The sequence below is a fragment of the Heptranchias perlo genome, chromosome 2 (genome assembly GCF_035084215.1).
Source record: "Heptranchias perlo isolate sHepPer1 chromosome 2, sHepPer1.hap1, whole genome shotgun sequence".
NCBI classification, from domain to species: Eukaryota; Metazoa; Chordata; class Chondrichthyes; order Hexanchiformes; family Hexanchidae; genus Heptranchias; species Heptranchias perlo.
The window spans coordinates 98689978-98707239 of NC_090326.1; the positions used below are offsets into that span (position 1 = coordinate 98689978).

Here is a 17262-nt window from a genome sequence, read left to right on the forward strand (position 1 = left end):
GAACTCCACAACACAGTGCTGTGACATATCCACCTGCACAGCAGGAGGGAGAGCAACGACAGAGAGAGATGTGTCGCAGAGGGCACTACCCTCGCCACAGGGTCCACAGACCGAGGCCAGCTTCCTGGACCTCTCTGAGCAGCAGTGCACATGGAGGCTCAGAGTCACCCAATATGTAGTCGTGGACATCTGCAGCCTCCTTCATGCCGAACTGCTCCCAGCTGGCCTGAGCACCATCTTCTTACCTGTCGCCGTCAAAGTCACCTTGTCGCTGTCAAAGTCACCACTGCCCTCAACAACTTCTCCGCATCCTTCCAGGGTGCCACCGGGGACATCGCCGACGTCTCTCCGTCGTCTGCATAAAAGAGCCCTGCAAATACACCTACACCCACTCTGCAGTGACACAGTGGGTGGCATCAGGTGTGGGTCTTCATCGTGATCCTCAGGAAAGGGCATTATTGCACAAACCAGACAAGATTCGCAAAGACATGGCAGTAGTGGTGCCAATATAATATGTGATGTGAGTTGCTCAGAAATTAAATATAAGTAAAAACCATGACAAACCCTCAAACACCCTTGTGCATCCCCTTCATGCTCACGACACGTTTGCCTTAAGCTGCCTACTGCACATATGTGATGCATGCCCTGTGGCTGCAGCACAGGTAGTGGCAGGTTGAGTGAGGCTGACTGTGAAAGAGATGCATGAGAGGGTGAGTATGAGATAGAGCCATGAGATTGTATGAGGATTGGGTTGAGTGGTAGTGGCGGGATGAGTACTGGCGAGGTGAGTAAGTGCAGGTAAGATGAGGATGAGGTTTGAGTGGGTGTGAGGAGTGATGTGACAGAGTAGTGTTGGCAATGCAGAAGGAGGTGTGGGGTGGGGGCGGTGATGTGGCAGACGGAGTGTAGGGGAATGAGTAAGTGTACTCACTTTGGCTGACCTACTTAGGTTATTGCAGCGCCTCCTGCACTGTATGCAGGTACGTGATATGTTGGTGGTGCAGGTGACCTCCTCTGCCACCTCGAGCTAGGCCTTCTTGGTGGCAGAGGCAGGCCGCTTCCTCCCGCCCGCCGGGGGGGAAGATCTCTGTCCTCCCCCTCCTCCTCACCCCATCCAATAAGAGCTGGAGTGAGGCATCATTAACCTGGGAGCAACCATCCACCTGGGCTGCTCCATGCTGTAATTTTTCCTATTTCTTGCAGCATCAGTCAGTGGAGGACTGCCCCTTTAAATAGAGCTCCTCCAGCTGACAGACCTTACTGCGCATGCGCAGTCCGCCTGCCGCGCAGCTCAGCAGCGGGGAACCTGGAAGACCAGGTAAGTGGATCCAATTAGGCTGCGATTGTGCGCGGGGCAGACTGATTTCACCGGGCACGTTACCCACGCGCCCAATCGCCCCCCCCCCCCCCCCCCCCCCCCAGCAGTGAACCCGCCGCCCTGGTAATATCGGGCCCAGTGTGTCCAAATGGAATGTGTTCACATTTGCATTTGGCAAGTAGAATTTTGCAGTTTCCCACTGTACCGGAGTGGTTATTTTAAGAACTGTCTTCAAAACAGTCCACCTTGATCTATGAAACTGCACTTGCTTCCGGCAGAGATTTGAAGCATGGTAGAGCAGTCTCGCCTATTAGACTCCTCCAATGCCAGGCACGTGAAATCAGACAGATGTGTCTCCTAAACTGAGTGGTTGCTGGTATGTTATGTGGCAGAGATATATAAATAAAGGCAGTTTGTTCACCTATAGTGAGGTACTTTTTATTTTCTTGATGAAAGTCTTGTCCTGCTATCTCTCTGACTCAATCACTATCTGGGTGCAGTATTTTTCTACTGTAGGTATATGGGGGAAAAGGCATAATAGTAAAAACCTAGTAGAAATGGTCGATGAGAGAAAAGTCAAGATTTTCTTTCATATAAGTAATGTCTATGTGTTGCTTATATCCTGACTCAACTCAACATTCCAGTGCCATATTGAGGACTTGAAAATTGGTTTGTTTTTTCACAGGAGCAGTCGAGACGATGACCGCAGAGGATCTGATGACAGTTACCGGGCACCAGAAAGGGTAAGTCAAAAGTTCTAGGAAAATTTACTATTTTTTTTTAAGTCTTGCAAATGAATAGGTTCCACAGATTCAACTCTTGTGTTTTAATAAAAAATACACTCTCATAAAGCATTATTTATTTTTAAGACTCTGCAGTTAAACATCTGTATTCATCTCAGTGGCCATGTTTTAACATTTAGGATTGTATTTACTGCCATCTGTCAGTATTCCTTTGTGCTTCAATACTACTGGCAGCCTGATATGTTTTGTTTAGAAAAATACCCTGCAGTAAAATGTTGAGGTTTTGCTCCACTGATGTGGATAGGACACTGGTTCTCAAACGGATGAGACGTCAGGTATAGCCAAGTAGAGTGTGAGAAGGACCTTGGAGACCAGCACGTGCATTCCAAATTTAAGTGATCTGATCACTTATGCCAGCCTCTTCTCCTCAGCAGTTGTGCTTGCATGCTGGGCTTTCTTTTACATTTTTGGGGTTAGCACTTTTGAAATTCTGAGGCCCACCCTCTGCAACGCATTAGCTATCCTGGTTTTTTCTCTCCCACACTCTGTGCTTGTTAGGCAACCCCAAGCCATTAGCTCCTGTTCTGAGGTTGTTTGAAGTACTGACTTTCACGCACTGTGCTCGATGCTGCTCTCTTCTGCTCTCTGTTCCTGGAGGTGGCCTCAGCCGACCCTTTCCCACTCTATGTTACAGCAATAGCCCTGCAGTCAGCCAGTCTTCACATCCTGTCTCTCTGGTGTATTAGTTGTATTGCCCAGCCCACCCACTCTGCTCTTTGTGATCCTGAGGCAGCCCCTGCTCACTCGCTGCTATATTCTGTGCTGCACTGGTTCTGGCTAGCTCCATCCTGCTCTCTGGTGACTCACCAGTTTCAGCTTCAGTCCACTCCCTCCTGTTCTCTGCAATGCATCACGGACCCCAGTCCATAACCTCTCACTTCGTACCTTTGCTGGACTCTAGGATCAACCTCTGCTGGCTTCCAGTCGACTTTCCCTCCGTTTAAGACCGCTATATTGCCTAATCTTCCCTTTGTGTCCATTTGCTTATGCATTTTGGCTGCCTTTCTGTACCTGTGCCTACTACTATTTTTTTTGGCCATCCTTTGGTCTCTTTCACCTCTCTCCTCTTCCCCTCATCTGACCATGCCATTTTTTATTTCTCCCCTTCAAGTATTATGCTTCCTGTGACCCCTACTACAACCCATCACTACGTCTCATCCTACCTTCTGTTCTACTACTGTCCCAGCATTGAATCTCCCTCTCTGCTTCTCTTCAAATTCTCCGTAACTGCTTCCTTAAGAGCAGCAACCCCAACTTTCCCATCGTCCACTCTTGTGACCTTCATGCCCAGTGTGCTTGTTGGGAACTAAACTCACCGACCCACTTGCTGTCCCACTAACCCCACTGAATTATGTCTGCGCACCCTAATCCAATTATTCTTCACCCTCTAACTCCACTTCACCGGAAGACTGTGTTTGGTTCTGACTCCTCTTGTGCAATGCCATGGCTGATCAACTCAACCATTTTTTTTGTAAAAACTTGTTTCATTCACCCCGCTTTCCCATTCTCTCCTTTTTTAAAAACTATCTTTTACTTTTCCATTTAAGTAGTCTAATCCTTTTTTCTTTTAAACATTTCACCATTTTTCTTACTTCTAACTCCAACCGTCCATTTTAGGTTTTGTTGGCTGAAAGGCCAGATCTAAAGGCTGGTATCTCGGCCAATAAATAACTCAGAATCTGAAACTGACATGGTCATGTCATAGTTGTGACAGTCAGTCTTTGATGTGTGAAAACAAGTCAAACCAGGGGGAATTGCTGATGATGGTGGTGGCAGCCCATTGAACCTGATTGTACTCAGACAATAAACCCTTCTGTGGCACATTGAGAAAAGAGCAAGTGGTATGACTCTACCAAACTGAGGTTAGCTTTATTTAAATTTCTGTATGTTAACTCAGTGGGGCAAAACCTCCATACAGTGGATGAATTGAAGCTGTTGATTTAAGGTCACCGAAAAAGGAACATAAGTATCAATGAGAGTGTACAATTGCTCTACTTGTAGTTTAGTATTACTCTAAGTTCTAATTTAGGAATGGTTTTATAAGTAATCTTGGTGTTAACAGCTACAATAATCTTAAAAGAAAATATTTCATTATATTTTGCAGTATGGTCATTCCGAACCTGAAGATATCACAAAGAAGGAGATTTTGGGATATTTGGTGAGTGCAAAATATAGAATTGTGTGGGAAGATGTAAAGAATTAAGAATTATGAATGAAATCCAAACTACATTGTAAAGACAAATCAGTTTTATTTTGCAATTTAAACCCATGGGTTAAAGACCAATTATCCAAAAATGCTAAACAAAGCAGGTTACAATTGATTAGTAAAAATAACGCACTTAAAAAAAAAAATCCCAAAAGTGATCACAAATACATTAGTTTTTTGACCTTTTTGGCTAGCCTATTTTGACAAAGATGATGGACGACAAATGTGAAGATAATTGGGCTGGCAAGGCCTTTGTCAACCTACTAGTAGTCAAACACCATGGCAAAACTCTGCAATATATTAGTCCTTTCAGAAGTTGGCAGTTATATCTTTGCAGCTAGCAAGTGTCTAAGACTGTAGTTGTACTGTTATACTAGTGCTGGTTTAAGACAGTAGTTGTAGAGTGCAAAATGCAGCTGGTAAGACCAGAATTATATTACACTATAACTTACAATCTGTCTACCAGCAGAAAGCTCTGCATGTGTTTTCTACTTTTGTAAACAATTTTACAACACCAAGTTATAGTCCAGCAATTTTATTTTAAATTCACAAGCTTGTAAGAATTTTACTTATTACTTTTAAGGTTGCGAAAGGCACATATCGACAGTAAGACTAATTCGTTCAAAACAACTTAAAAAGATTTATTAAATACATGCATCCATATAGTTTAACAAACAAGACAGTAATGTACAGGTATTATACAGGCTTTACTTCTCGTTTTTCCCTTGGACGACGGGGTGCGCTGACTCGGGATCCTTATCTTTTTGTTCTTGTTCCTGTTCTGGCCTTGAGGGAACTCCCTCACGTCCTTCCTAGCTCGTTGTCCTTTTCCGCCATGTGGTCTGAACTTGGTATCCCTCTCTTAGACCTTTTTGGGTGCATGGCCACCTCATGCACAATCCCTTTGGGCCCGGCGATTGGGCCTCAGCTGCATGGCCATCTTTCAATCGGTTCCTTTGCTCATGTACATGCCTTGGCCTATAGTGTCCCTTTTGTTAAGTACCTCGTTTAGCTGGTGCCAGGCCATGATTAGATTAATCTGCAGTCTGGCACCCCTTAAGAGGTGTGTGCTCGTTGTGTCTCTTCCTGTCCGAGCCATGCTTCAATCACCTTGGCTATGTCATTTTCGGTTCAAGTCATGCTTCAATCATCTTGGCTATGTCACTTCCTTGCTGAGTTTGGCAGGGCGGTCTCGTCAGACTCTGCCCATTCAGGGAAAAGACAGAGAAGTTCTTGCTGTGGGATTTTTTAAAAACAGCAGCGTTTCAACCGGCTTCGGCCACCCCTACAGCCTTAGTCTGAGCCAGCACGGCCATCCGATGCCTGTACGCCGTCCCGAGTCTCCCAGGAGGGGAGAGAGATCATGTACATCTTTATCATTTTAACAACACAGTAATTCTTATTATAGAAACAGACCTTCCACGTTATTTTTCCCACAATATTAGCAAAGAGCAGATGGCAGCATCCATTTTCATATAACATCTGTTATATCCAACTGTTTACTAGACTTGTAAAGTGTCCTTGGGATCCAATGCTCTGAGCTCTTTTTAAAATCTAGCTGCTCACCGGGCTGGAGCTATACTCCACCTAGTACAAAGTCCAAATGGTATTTGGACAGCCTCCTGAAAGGCATCTCACACTGCTTGACTTTAATGCTGATTTGTAATTTGACTCCTGCGTTTACTACAACCTCCGTGTTGATGGAGTGTTATTATAACTGCAGTTAACATTTTCTACAAATGCTATAATTTTAACTTAATAGGATAGCTATGTACATTACACAAAATAAATTAAGTTTATTCTGTTGGCTAGTTTCTGACAATTAATACTATATGCTGGTTGTTGAGAATAGTTTGAAGGATAATTTTCAGACAAAGGATGTGAGATAAAGCTGGTAGCGTCACCGGTATTATCTCAAATTAGATAAGGGATTGAGAGACGGGTGGGGAGGGGCAACTGATCCTGCAGCAAGTTTCCCTTTTCTGCGCCCAATTTTTAAAAGACGTTTTGTGCACGGTGTTAACTTATTGTATGACATTATGAGATACGTTAGTAAAATGTCATCTCTAAAGGAACAGTTCATTTGTGCACCAAAGCTGAAAACAAAGAGTAACAAACCATAGATAGGTTATTATTTTGAGATATCAAGAAATATAGCAACTTGTGTTTATTCTTTGAACTGCAGCTCTATTACATTATGGAAAAGTAGGCTGTTCAGCTGAGTAAATCAGAGGTACATCCATCTCTATGTTCACTTCAGACAGAATCTATGTTGCTTTATTAAGGAAGATTTTCTTGGGTCTGCACCCAGTTGCACTGACATGGTGAATAATCGGAGAACAGGTTGGAGTGTATGCTTGTAATGGAACCTGTCCAGTTTCCCTTCTAATATTCGCTATGCCCAGGCGATCTAGTGCACCTGTGTGCTGGCCAAGGAAAATCTCTCGTATTGTGTCCTAAAAGGTTTCATGGAATCATGGAAGAATCATGGAATGGTACAGCATAGCAGGAAGCCATACGGCCTGTCGAGCCCGTGCTGTTTCTCTGCAAGAACAATCCAGCCAGTCCCAGTCTCCCGCCCTTTCTCCATAGCCCTGCAAATTTTTTCCCTTCAAGTACTTGTCCAGTTCCCTTTTGAAAGCCACAATTGAGTCTGCCTCCACCACCCCCTCAGGCAGTGCATTCTAGATCATAACCACTCGATGTGTAAAAATGTTTTTTCTCATGTCGCCCTTGGTTCTTTTGCCAATCACCTTAAATCTATGTCCTCTGGTTCTTGACCCTTCTGCCATTGGGCACAGTTTCTCCCTATCTACTCTGTCTAGACCCTTCATGATTTTGAATACCTCTATCAAATCTTCTCTCAACCTTCTCTGCTCTAAGGAGAACAACCCCAGCTTCTCCAGTTTATCCACGTAACTGAAGTCCCTCATTCTTGGAACCATTTTAGTAAATCTTTTCTGCACACTCTCTAAAACCTTCACATCCTTCCTAAAGTGTGGTGCCCAGAATTAGACATGCTACTCCAGTTGTGGCCGAACCAGTGTTTTATAAAGGTTCATCATAACTTCCTTGCTTTTGTACCCTATGCCTCTATTTATAAAACCTAGGATCCCGTATGCCTTTTTAACCGCTTTCTCAATCTGCCCACCACCTTCAACGGTTTGTGCACATATACCCCCAGATCTCTCTGTTCCTGCACCCCCTTTAGAATTGTACCCTTTAGTTTATAATTCCTCTCCTCATTCTTCCTACCAAAATGTATCCCTTTGCACTTCTCTGCATTAAATTTCATCTGCCACGTGTCTGCCCAGCAGCCTGTCTATCACTATCCTCCTCACTGTTCACTACATGTCCAAGTTTTGTGTCATCTGCAAATTTTGAAATTGTGCCATGTACACCTAAGTCCAAATAATTAATATATATCAAGAAAAGCAGTGGTCCTAGCACTAGGCCAGTTTTAAAAGATTCTTCCTTTCAGTTGTCTGAGTTCTGTTTCTCCCACTGTCATAAGCTTGTGCTACTCATTGCATGAAAGAAGTAAGCTTGCAAAATAGCTATATTGTAGTTATTTTTTCCTTTGTAGAAACTGTACCATCTTTCTAAATTTCTGGGAGAATTTGTATATTTTGTTCCAGATAATGGTTAAAACCATTTGTGATTACTGATGTTTACATGTGCAGTCCTCCAGTCTTTTCCTCTGAGGCAAAAACAGAATTCATTCAGACAACCAGAATTCAAAGGTTTTGCAGACCTTGTATACAGATGAGAACAAACCGGTATGTCCTTTGTAATATCCTGGTTCCATACAGGAATGGGCATACATTTGAAGTGAACAGGCTAAATGTTCTGTTAAGTGCAGACTCCACAATCCTGACGCAGCATCTGATCCTTGATAGTAACTGCATTTCAGGTGTCATACGTGTAACCGCTTTCGTATCTTGTGTATCTAAATCTAATTCAGTGGTTTCTGGTTTCTTAGCTGCTATCCTGAGATCTCCATATACCTTAAAAGTATATCTTCAAGTGACATGCTAAAGGTGATAGGAGGAGAAAACATGGACAAAGTGTGCAATTCATCCTCTTTGGCGCATTAACTGATTTGAATTTGACAGTTTGGTTGCTCGGTCACTTGGGGAACCAAGTGTAGGGTGGACTGACCAGACTGCAGTGGTTGGGGCGCGGTGGAAAAAACTCAATCCCCAACCCTTGGAGTCAAGACGCTGCAGATTAGGCACACATGCAGGGGAAACATAGTGGGTCTGTCAGCCCAGCACCTGTCTGGAGTACATAAGACAATGGATGCAAATAAAAAGCAAATACACAGGAGGTCAGTGAGCATCTATGGAGAGAAGAGACAAGATAATGTTTTGGGAGTAACCCATCATCAGAACTGTGAAATGAACAAGCATTTAAATAGAATCAGAGCAAAAGGGAGAGGGAGGCAGAGAAAAAATACAAGAGAAGAATCAGATCTGTAATTTTTTTTAAAAAAACGAGACTGTTATATGGCTGAGATGATCTTTACATCAGACGATGGAAAAAAACATAAAAGATATGAGAAATAAAGAACATGTGAGTAGCTGAGGCAGTGGAAGGTAAATTGAAACAGAAGATGCTTTCAGCAGGGTTGAAGTTGAATTGCAAAGGAACACTCCAAGAGTGCAGTCCAGGCCACCCTTGAAAACAAGAGGTTACTGGTATCCTGCTCCAAGTTGAGGGACACTGGGTGATAGCTCTGATGGCCTGTTTGTATGCTCAGCAGCACAGGACCCCATCTACTCATACTTGTGCCACCTTTTGGACTAACCTTGAATAAGATTCCGTTATTGGCCGTCTAATTAGAACTCTTCATGTTTTTTCAAAACATCATTGCTTTGACCTATCTGCTTGATATCAGGAGCATTTTGGCACTGCTGTGGTATTAAAGTGCTCCTCATTATGAGCAGATCCTGAATGCCTGAATACAGATCCATCTCTAGTTTTTGTCTGTGGAGATTCTTGAATGATTCTTCCCTCATTTTTCCATCATGGGTAGGATTAGTAAGCTAGTTTCAGGAGTTGACAGTGATTCCTGTGAAGCATCTGGTTCTTAAAGACTTCTGGCTGTAATTCTCAATGGGCTATTCAGGATCCCAGATAGGATGAACACATCTTGTTCAGTGACCCTGAAGCCTTTCACTTGACCTGGCTCTTTAAAGGGCTGGCCTAGAGCATTTAGGATTCTGGAAAACAGTAAGAACTCACTGGCTTCCAAGGAAAGCATGCAGTTACTGCTGGAAGTTATGAAGTAGATAGATACAACACTTCATTCCTCAGTTTTATCCAATTTAAATCCCATTCAGAAGAAGTTATGGTTGGAATCATTTGAACCTATAGGTTCTTGTGATCTTAATTATCTTATTTAAACTCTCAACGAATCCAGGGTCAGTGAACATATTGGGCCAGAATTTGCTGTCAAAATAATGATTAAGCTAATAGCTCTCACCATTATGCACAAATATAAAAATGGTTCAGCAACTTCAGGCGAGGGGCAGATGCGCGGTTAAACGCGGATATCCAAAAGTAGTTGTCAGAGTTGCGCCAGACCGCCGTTAATTTTGAAAATGACAACTCACTGTCTGCCTCACCATTGAAATGCATTGAATGACGTGAAGTTGCTGTATTTGTGCGGTAGATACGAACTAAACTCGCCACAAAGTTAAGTCTCGTCGTTTCAAGTGTAAGTACCCTTTGAATGACGTGATAATTACTACCAGTCAACCTCTGACACTGAAAATTAACCATTACAAGTGTGAAGTCTCATTCCTTCAGGTATTGTTGAAGATTTTATAAATGTAAGATTTTAAATTTAAATTTTTTAAAAAAAATTTCCTTTGTCTCTTTTCTCTCAATCCAATCTTTCTTTCCCTCTTTTATTTCTCTTTCTGTACCTGATTTGACATTGAATTCACCCATTCTAATTTACACTGACTTCTCAGTCCTTATACTGTTTATTTCTCAATCTAATTGGCCAAGGTGATACCCGGATGCTTGCCCTGTTCACTCAGGTGCCGGATGCCCTGTTTCCCTCGCTGCAACATTATCAGTTTGCACTTTCAGCAACTTGCCATGCAAAAAATTTAGAAACCTAAACATGCAAGGATAAGTCTAAATAATGGCAGATACCATTAGGTGCCCTACTACAGCAAAATCTGGGCCAATATGTTAGGATCTTGCTCGGCATGTAGCTAGTACTATGCTTAACTCTCTTAATTTTAACCTAACCTCAGTGGACTTCCATTGGCCTTGTGAAATCATCATAAGAACATAAGAAATAGGAGCAGGAGTAGGCCATTCGGCCCCCCGAGCCTGCTCCGCCATTCAATAAGATCATGGCTGATCTGATCCTAACCTCAAATCTAAATTCATGTCCAATTTCCTGCCCACTCCCTGTAACCCCTAATTCCCTTTACTTCTAGAAAACTGTCTATTTCTGTTTTAAATTTATTTAATGATATAGCTTCCACAGCTTCCTGGGGCAGCAAATTCCACAGACCTACTACCCTTTGAGTGAAGCAGTTTCTCCTCATCTCAGTTTTGAAAGAGCAGCTCCTTATTCTAAGATTATGCCCCCAAGTTCTAGCTTCACCCATCCTTGGGAACATCCTTACCGCATCCACCCGATCAAGCCCCTTCACAATCTTCTATGTTTCAATAAGATCGCCCCTCATTCTTCTGAACTCCAATGAGTAGAGTCCCAATCTACTCAACCTCTCCTCATACGTCCGCCCCCTCATCCCCGGGATTAACCGAGTGAACCTTCTTTGTACTGCCTCGAGAGCAAGTATGTCTTTTCTTAAGTATGGAGACCAAAACTGTATGCAGTATTCCAGGTGCGGTCTCACCAATACCTTATATAACTGCAGCAATACCTCCCTGTTTTTATATTCTATCCCCCGAGCAATAAAAGCCAACATTCCGTTGGCCTTCTTGATCACCTGCTGCACCTGCAAACTAACTTTTTGATTTTCTTGCACTAGGACCCCCAGATCCCTTTGTACTGCAGTACTTTCCAGTTTCTTGCCATTAAGATAATAACTTGCTCTCTGATTTTTCCTGCCAAAGTGCATAACCTCACATTTTCCAATATTGTATTGCATCTGCCAAATCTCCACCCACTCACCCAGCCTGTCTGTATCCCCTTGTAGGTTTTTTTATGTCCTCCTCACTCTCCACTTTCCCTCCCATCTTTGTATCATCTGCAAACTTTGATATGTTACACTCGGTCCCCTCCTCCAAATTGTTAATATAGATTGTAAAGAGTTGGGGACCCAGCACCGACCCCTGCGGAACACCACTGGCTACAGGTTGTCAGTCCGAGAATGCACCATTTATCCCAACTCTCTGCTTCCTGTTAGATAACCAATCCTCCACCCATGCCAGAATATTACCCCCAATCCAGTGATTCTTTATCTTGAGCAATAATCTTTTATGTGGCACCTTGTCGAATGCCTTCTGGAAGTCTAAATACACTACGTCCACTGGTTCCCCTTTATCCACCCTGTACGTTATGTCCTCAAAGAACTCAAGCAAATTTGTCAGACATGACTTCCCCTTCGTAAAGCCATGCTGACTTTGTCCTATTAAATTATGTTTATAAATCTTATGCTGAAGATGCTGAAGATTCATATTTTTATCTATTTTTATCTATTGAAAGAAACTTGGTTTATGTGGATGTTTCCTATATAGATGGACATAGGATCTTCAATTTTAACAGATGTTTGTTTCCTTTAGAAACAACATATTAGGGAAACCCATTACTAAGCAAAGGTTTCAAAATGGGGTTGTAGTGCTTGTATTGTTCCCTGGTAGGTGCTATCAGATAAAATTAGTTAACTTTACTCGCACAATGGCCACCTTGTGGGCCAACCTGTGAAAGGTTCCTGTATAAGCTGTCTATCTGGAGCCAAATGCTTTCTTAAAGCATTATTGCATTTACATGATCAGAATTGTGAGTATTTTAGCATTGCTGTACATTTTGACCTGAAAGTGTAAATGCTCAGAGATTTATCCCTAGTGTTCTTGTTTTTGTAATGCTGTGATATACTTCCTGATTGCACACACAGGTTGAAGAATAAGGAATATTTAGTGTAGGAGCAGTCTTAATTGACGTTTAGCCTTTATATAAGCTCTCTCCCAGCCTGCCCATTTATTTTCTGACCTGTGTTGCCAGTAATAATTTACAATTGAACATTTTGTAGTTAGATTTTAGCACTATTTTATTGGAACTTGATGTTGGGTGCTTGCCTGCCTTAAAATAAGACTGTGATGTAGCAGAACTGAGAGAATAGAAAGAAAATGATCCAAAGCTAGATTTGAGATTTTTTTTAAAGGGACTGTGTTGCTGGGTGATTCACTTTCCTTCTATTTTTTCCTATCCTGAGTAGAGTGAATTCCTGAGTGCATGTGAACATCTTTAACAGAACAATGAAGTCGGTAGTTACAGTTGTTAATTTACATTATTATATGGTATTCTAATGTTATCTAGTTTCTAGAGCCATCTTCGTTCATTCTTTGAACGAAGCATTCACCACATACCAAGACCCTGCCTCTCCGGGGATTAATTGCACCCAGGTGTATCATTATTTTGTTCTCTCTTTTTTTGTGTTCTGCTCTTCTGAAAAAAGAACCGACACAGGAGACTAAGGGTTTCCTTGATGCAGTACAGGATAAGACCTGTTACGTGGGCTATGTGACAATGGATGCTGCTGAGCAGATTGCTGTATAGTGTTGGAAAAAGTCGCAATCATTGTTAAGGAGTAGTTCAGCTGTATTGAGTAGATTTTTAAAGGCACACATTTCCTTTTGAAGTGTTAAAACAGCACTGTTGGAAAAGTTGTTTCAAAATTAAGATTCTTGGTTAGTAATATACTTATCCTATATTTTATTTCAGACCAATTTTAAAGTTGTTAATGATACTGATGCTGGCTACGTCAAAGGAATTATGTACAAGCTTAGCAGTCGACTGCTGCAGTTTGGTCAAAAGGCTATGAAGATGACGGTAAATATTTTAAAGAAAACTTAACTCAATGTAATTGTTAATCTTTGCCATTTTTCTCTCTCCTCCCATTTTCCCACATATACTTCCTTTCCTGAAGGCAGTAACTTGTGCCAAGGTAATAATAAGTTCCATAGACAATAGTACCTTGTTAAGTGGCCATTCTTCATGTGTGACCCTGGGCAGCATGTGTCGGTGGGCTAATTGATCGTGACGAGCAAAGCCTAGCCGCATAAATTGCTCACAAGAGTTTTAGTGGCGTCATTGCATAGAGAGCGAAGATAGAGGAACCGTGGCCCTTTTTTGTTAGCAATGTTTTGTTTTATTTTTCCTCTGTAGCCAGAGACAGTGAAGCAAAATGCAATGCCTCCGGTCCACCTTGGCTCGGATTAGCTAAATTAGCACTAATCAGGGATGGAAGCGATGACTTTTTTGATCTGTGCAGCTCACTATCAGGCCATACAGTGCGTTTGCTCACCAATCTAATGTTGGACACTTTTTCTTTTTCATTCTGTTTTAGCCATTCCCCTCCCAACACACATGCGCACACACGCGGATAAAATCTGTAATTTGTTTCACTTTCTCCTTTGCTTATTTCTCTGCGTCCCACAATCTATTCTCAGACGTGCTATTATTAAACCAGTTGCTAATACAGATACTAGAGTGACATGGATTGATATGCCTTCTTGAAAAATGCATGTTATAATAATTCCCACACCTTTTTTTAAGGTTCACATCCTCACCAGGCCAGTGTTCCCCAGCCAGGATTGCAGGCAGGAAACCTGTTCATGTAATCATGTTACTGTTATGCTGACTGCTAGAAAGTTTGTAAGAGTCCCTAGATTAATTTTTACATCTCCCTGTCTTATTTACAGTCTATGTGATATTTTTATGTATAGAGTCTCTAGTGGATCCGATATTGAATAGATTTTTCGTTTTGTTCAGGGTTCTGCTTCGAAATTAATTGAAGAAACAAAAAAATCCAGTATACCAGATGAACATCCCAGATATGAATCTCGTACGGCAACAGTCTTGGGGGGTTATTCAGGTAATTTGAGTTTCTAACAGATGGTAAACTTTGCTTAATCTGTATGGTGCAAATTGGTTTACTGAGGACTTTTAATCATTCCTAGCAGCACATCATCATCGATGTCCTGAGGATCTAATAAGCAATGTCATGTCAGTGTTACATCATGTGGAGAGCTAGAATACATGCAGCTTTTACTACTTTGGTATCCCTTGTCACAAACTTCCCTTGCATGATTTGTTTTGCTTAAACAGAAATGGCCTCTGTTTTCATATTGAACCTCCTGAGTGTGACTTTTTAGTTGAGCCCCTTGAAATTACTGCAGGGTAGCTGCTGGAGCAGTTTGTGCACTTTCATCAGGCCTCATTGACTTGATCTGTGATCTTGATCATTTTAGATGGCAAATGTTTTGGCATTACAACACTCCAAGCCGGCTTGAATATGTAGATCTTTAGACTTCTGTCAGTTTCTCTACTATTTTGGCATATTGCGTTTGTAAAGGCTGATCAAATGAGAAAGCATGATAGATTATCTGCTGTTATTTGAAAGAAGTTGATCATGACATTCAAAGCACTCATCAGTACTCCTTGGTTCTCTTATTGATCTAGTTTTGTTTCAAGCTACCTCTTCGTTTGCATTAAATTATTTGAAACGAAGATGTGAAAAACAACAGTTTAGATTTGTATATGGGTGGTGAGCTTCTTTCAAAGAATGGGGAAGATCATACTTGCATTAGGTGATCTAACATTGCCCTAAAAATGGCTGTTCATATTTTTGTTAGCACAAGAGGAGGATACGGTAGCATAGTGGTTATGTTACTAGACTAGTAATCCAGAAGCCTGGACTAATAATCCGGAGTCATGAGTTCAAATCCCGCCATTGCAGCAGGGGAATTTAAATTTAATTAATTAAATAAAAATCTGGAATTTAAAAAAACTAGTATCAGTAATGGGGGCCATGAAACTACCAGATTGTTGTAAAAACCCATCTGGTTCACTAACATCCTTTAGGAAGGAAACCTGCCGTCCTTACCCGGTCTGGCCTACCTGTGACTCCAGACCCACAGCAATGTGGTTGATTCTTAATTGCCCTCTGAAATGGCCTAGCAAGTCACAGTAAGAATAAAACCGGACGGACCACCCGACATCGGACCGCTGGGCACCGGACACGACAAGGCAAACCAAGCCCAGTCGACCCTGCAAAGTCCTCCTTACAAGCATCTGGGGACTTGTGCGAAAACTGGGAGAGCTGTCCCACAGACTAGTCAAGCAACAGCATGACATAGCCATACTCACAGAATCATACCTTTCAGCCAACATCCCAGACTCTTCCATCACCATCCCTGGGTATGTCCTGTCCCACCGGCAGGACAGGCCAACCAGAGGTGGCGGTACAGTGATATACAGTCAGGAGGGAGTGGCCCTGGGAGTCCTCAACATTGACTCTGGACCCCATGAAATCTCATGGCATCAGGTCAAACATGGGCAAGGAAACCTCCTGCTGATTACCACCTACCATCCTCCCTCAGCTGATGAAGCAGTCCTCCTCCATGTTGAGCACCACTTGTGGTAGTTGTAAGAAAACCTTATCACCTGTTTAAAATCGTAAGATGAAAATGTTTGCTGGTTGGGCTGAAATTGTGAGGATCCAATTCTTTATGAAATCCCTGCTTCTCGACGCTGAACAGTTGGACGCCAAATAGTCTGAACTGCGATGCCTCCTTAGTAAGGGAGCTTGACTTATGTTGGGAGTGGGAATATGTACACCATAACAAGGAGAGTGGTTACAAGAAATTATCTTACGCGGAGTTATTACACTATGGAATGCTTTGCCACAGGGAGTGGTTGAAGCAGAGACCATTGCATCTTTTATAGGAAAATGGACAAATATTTACAGCAGAGCAACATACAAGGATATGAAAGAGCATGGTCAGTGGGATAAATTCTGGATTGCTCCAGCAAAGAGACAGCTCAGACACAATGTGATGAATGGTCTCCTTCTGTGTTGTAAACTTCAGTTGTTCTATCATTATTAATGTGACTTTTGTCCAATCCATTTGATGTTCATAACAGGTGGTGGCGGAGGTAAAATGGCTCAGTTAATTGTGTTAAGGTTTCACCATAGAGGGCCTTCATGTATTCTGTACCCAATACAAAGTATGAACAGACTTCAGCTAGCAGCTCTCCTTGTCAAGCTATTCCAGTACAGCTATGACTTTGACATCTACACAATGTGTAGATTTCCCAGGTATATCCTGTCCACAGGCTAAATCTAACCCAGCCATTACTACCCTATCATTGTCCTCACAATTATCAGCAAAGAAATAATCAAAAGTACCATCAAGTAACACTTAAGCACCAGTAAGTGCCAGGTAATGACCATCTTCAGAAGAAAGGTAGAACTGCCCTCTCCCTCCAACGATGGCTACAGTGGGATTTCTGCCACCGCCCCAGGGTGTGTCGCCGCCCCTCGCCAGGCAGTTCCTGTGTTGGTGGGCAGGGAAATGAGCTGTTTCCTTGGCACCCCTAGCCAATATTTAAATGTGGAATTGCAGTCAAGGGGTAGATGGCCAAGTTGGGGATGGTGGAAGAAGATTCCGGACAACGCTAGCAGTAGGTGTTCCCACCGCATTTCACTTGATTTTCTGCTGCTTATACCGCCTGATTTCTATGGCAGAGGGAAATGTAGCCCTACAAATGTTTTTTTTAAAAAATCTGACGGGGAAAGTGAATGTCAGATAAGTGTAGCAATTCATTTTCTCCTGTGTGCTTCTGTTGGATGTGTTTGAATTTAACCTGTTTCATCCATTCCTAATTTTATCTGGTTATCTTATTTTCAAAAATGCTATTTGGGTATACTATGTGACTA

At 42.3% G+C, this 17262-nt stretch overlaps 1 protein-coding gene across 2 annotated transcripts in view; it reads left to right on the plus strand.

Annotated features, from left to right (window-relative positions):
* Positions 1-17262, plus strand: part of LOC137341572 (uncharacterized) — an 84882-nt gene that overhangs the window by 62939 nt on the left and 4681 nt on the right. For both annotated transcript variants that reach the window (XM_068004786.1, XM_068004795.1), the window contains 4 exons: positions 2004-2061; positions 4226-4279; positions 13263-13370; positions 14313-14415. In XM_068004786.1, the coding sequence (XP_067860887.1) occupies positions 2004-2061; positions 4226-4279; positions 13263-13370; positions 14313-14415 (323 nt within the window). The remainder of the gene's footprint in view (positions 1-2003; positions 2062-4225; positions 4280-13262; positions 13371-14312; positions 14416-17262) is intronic.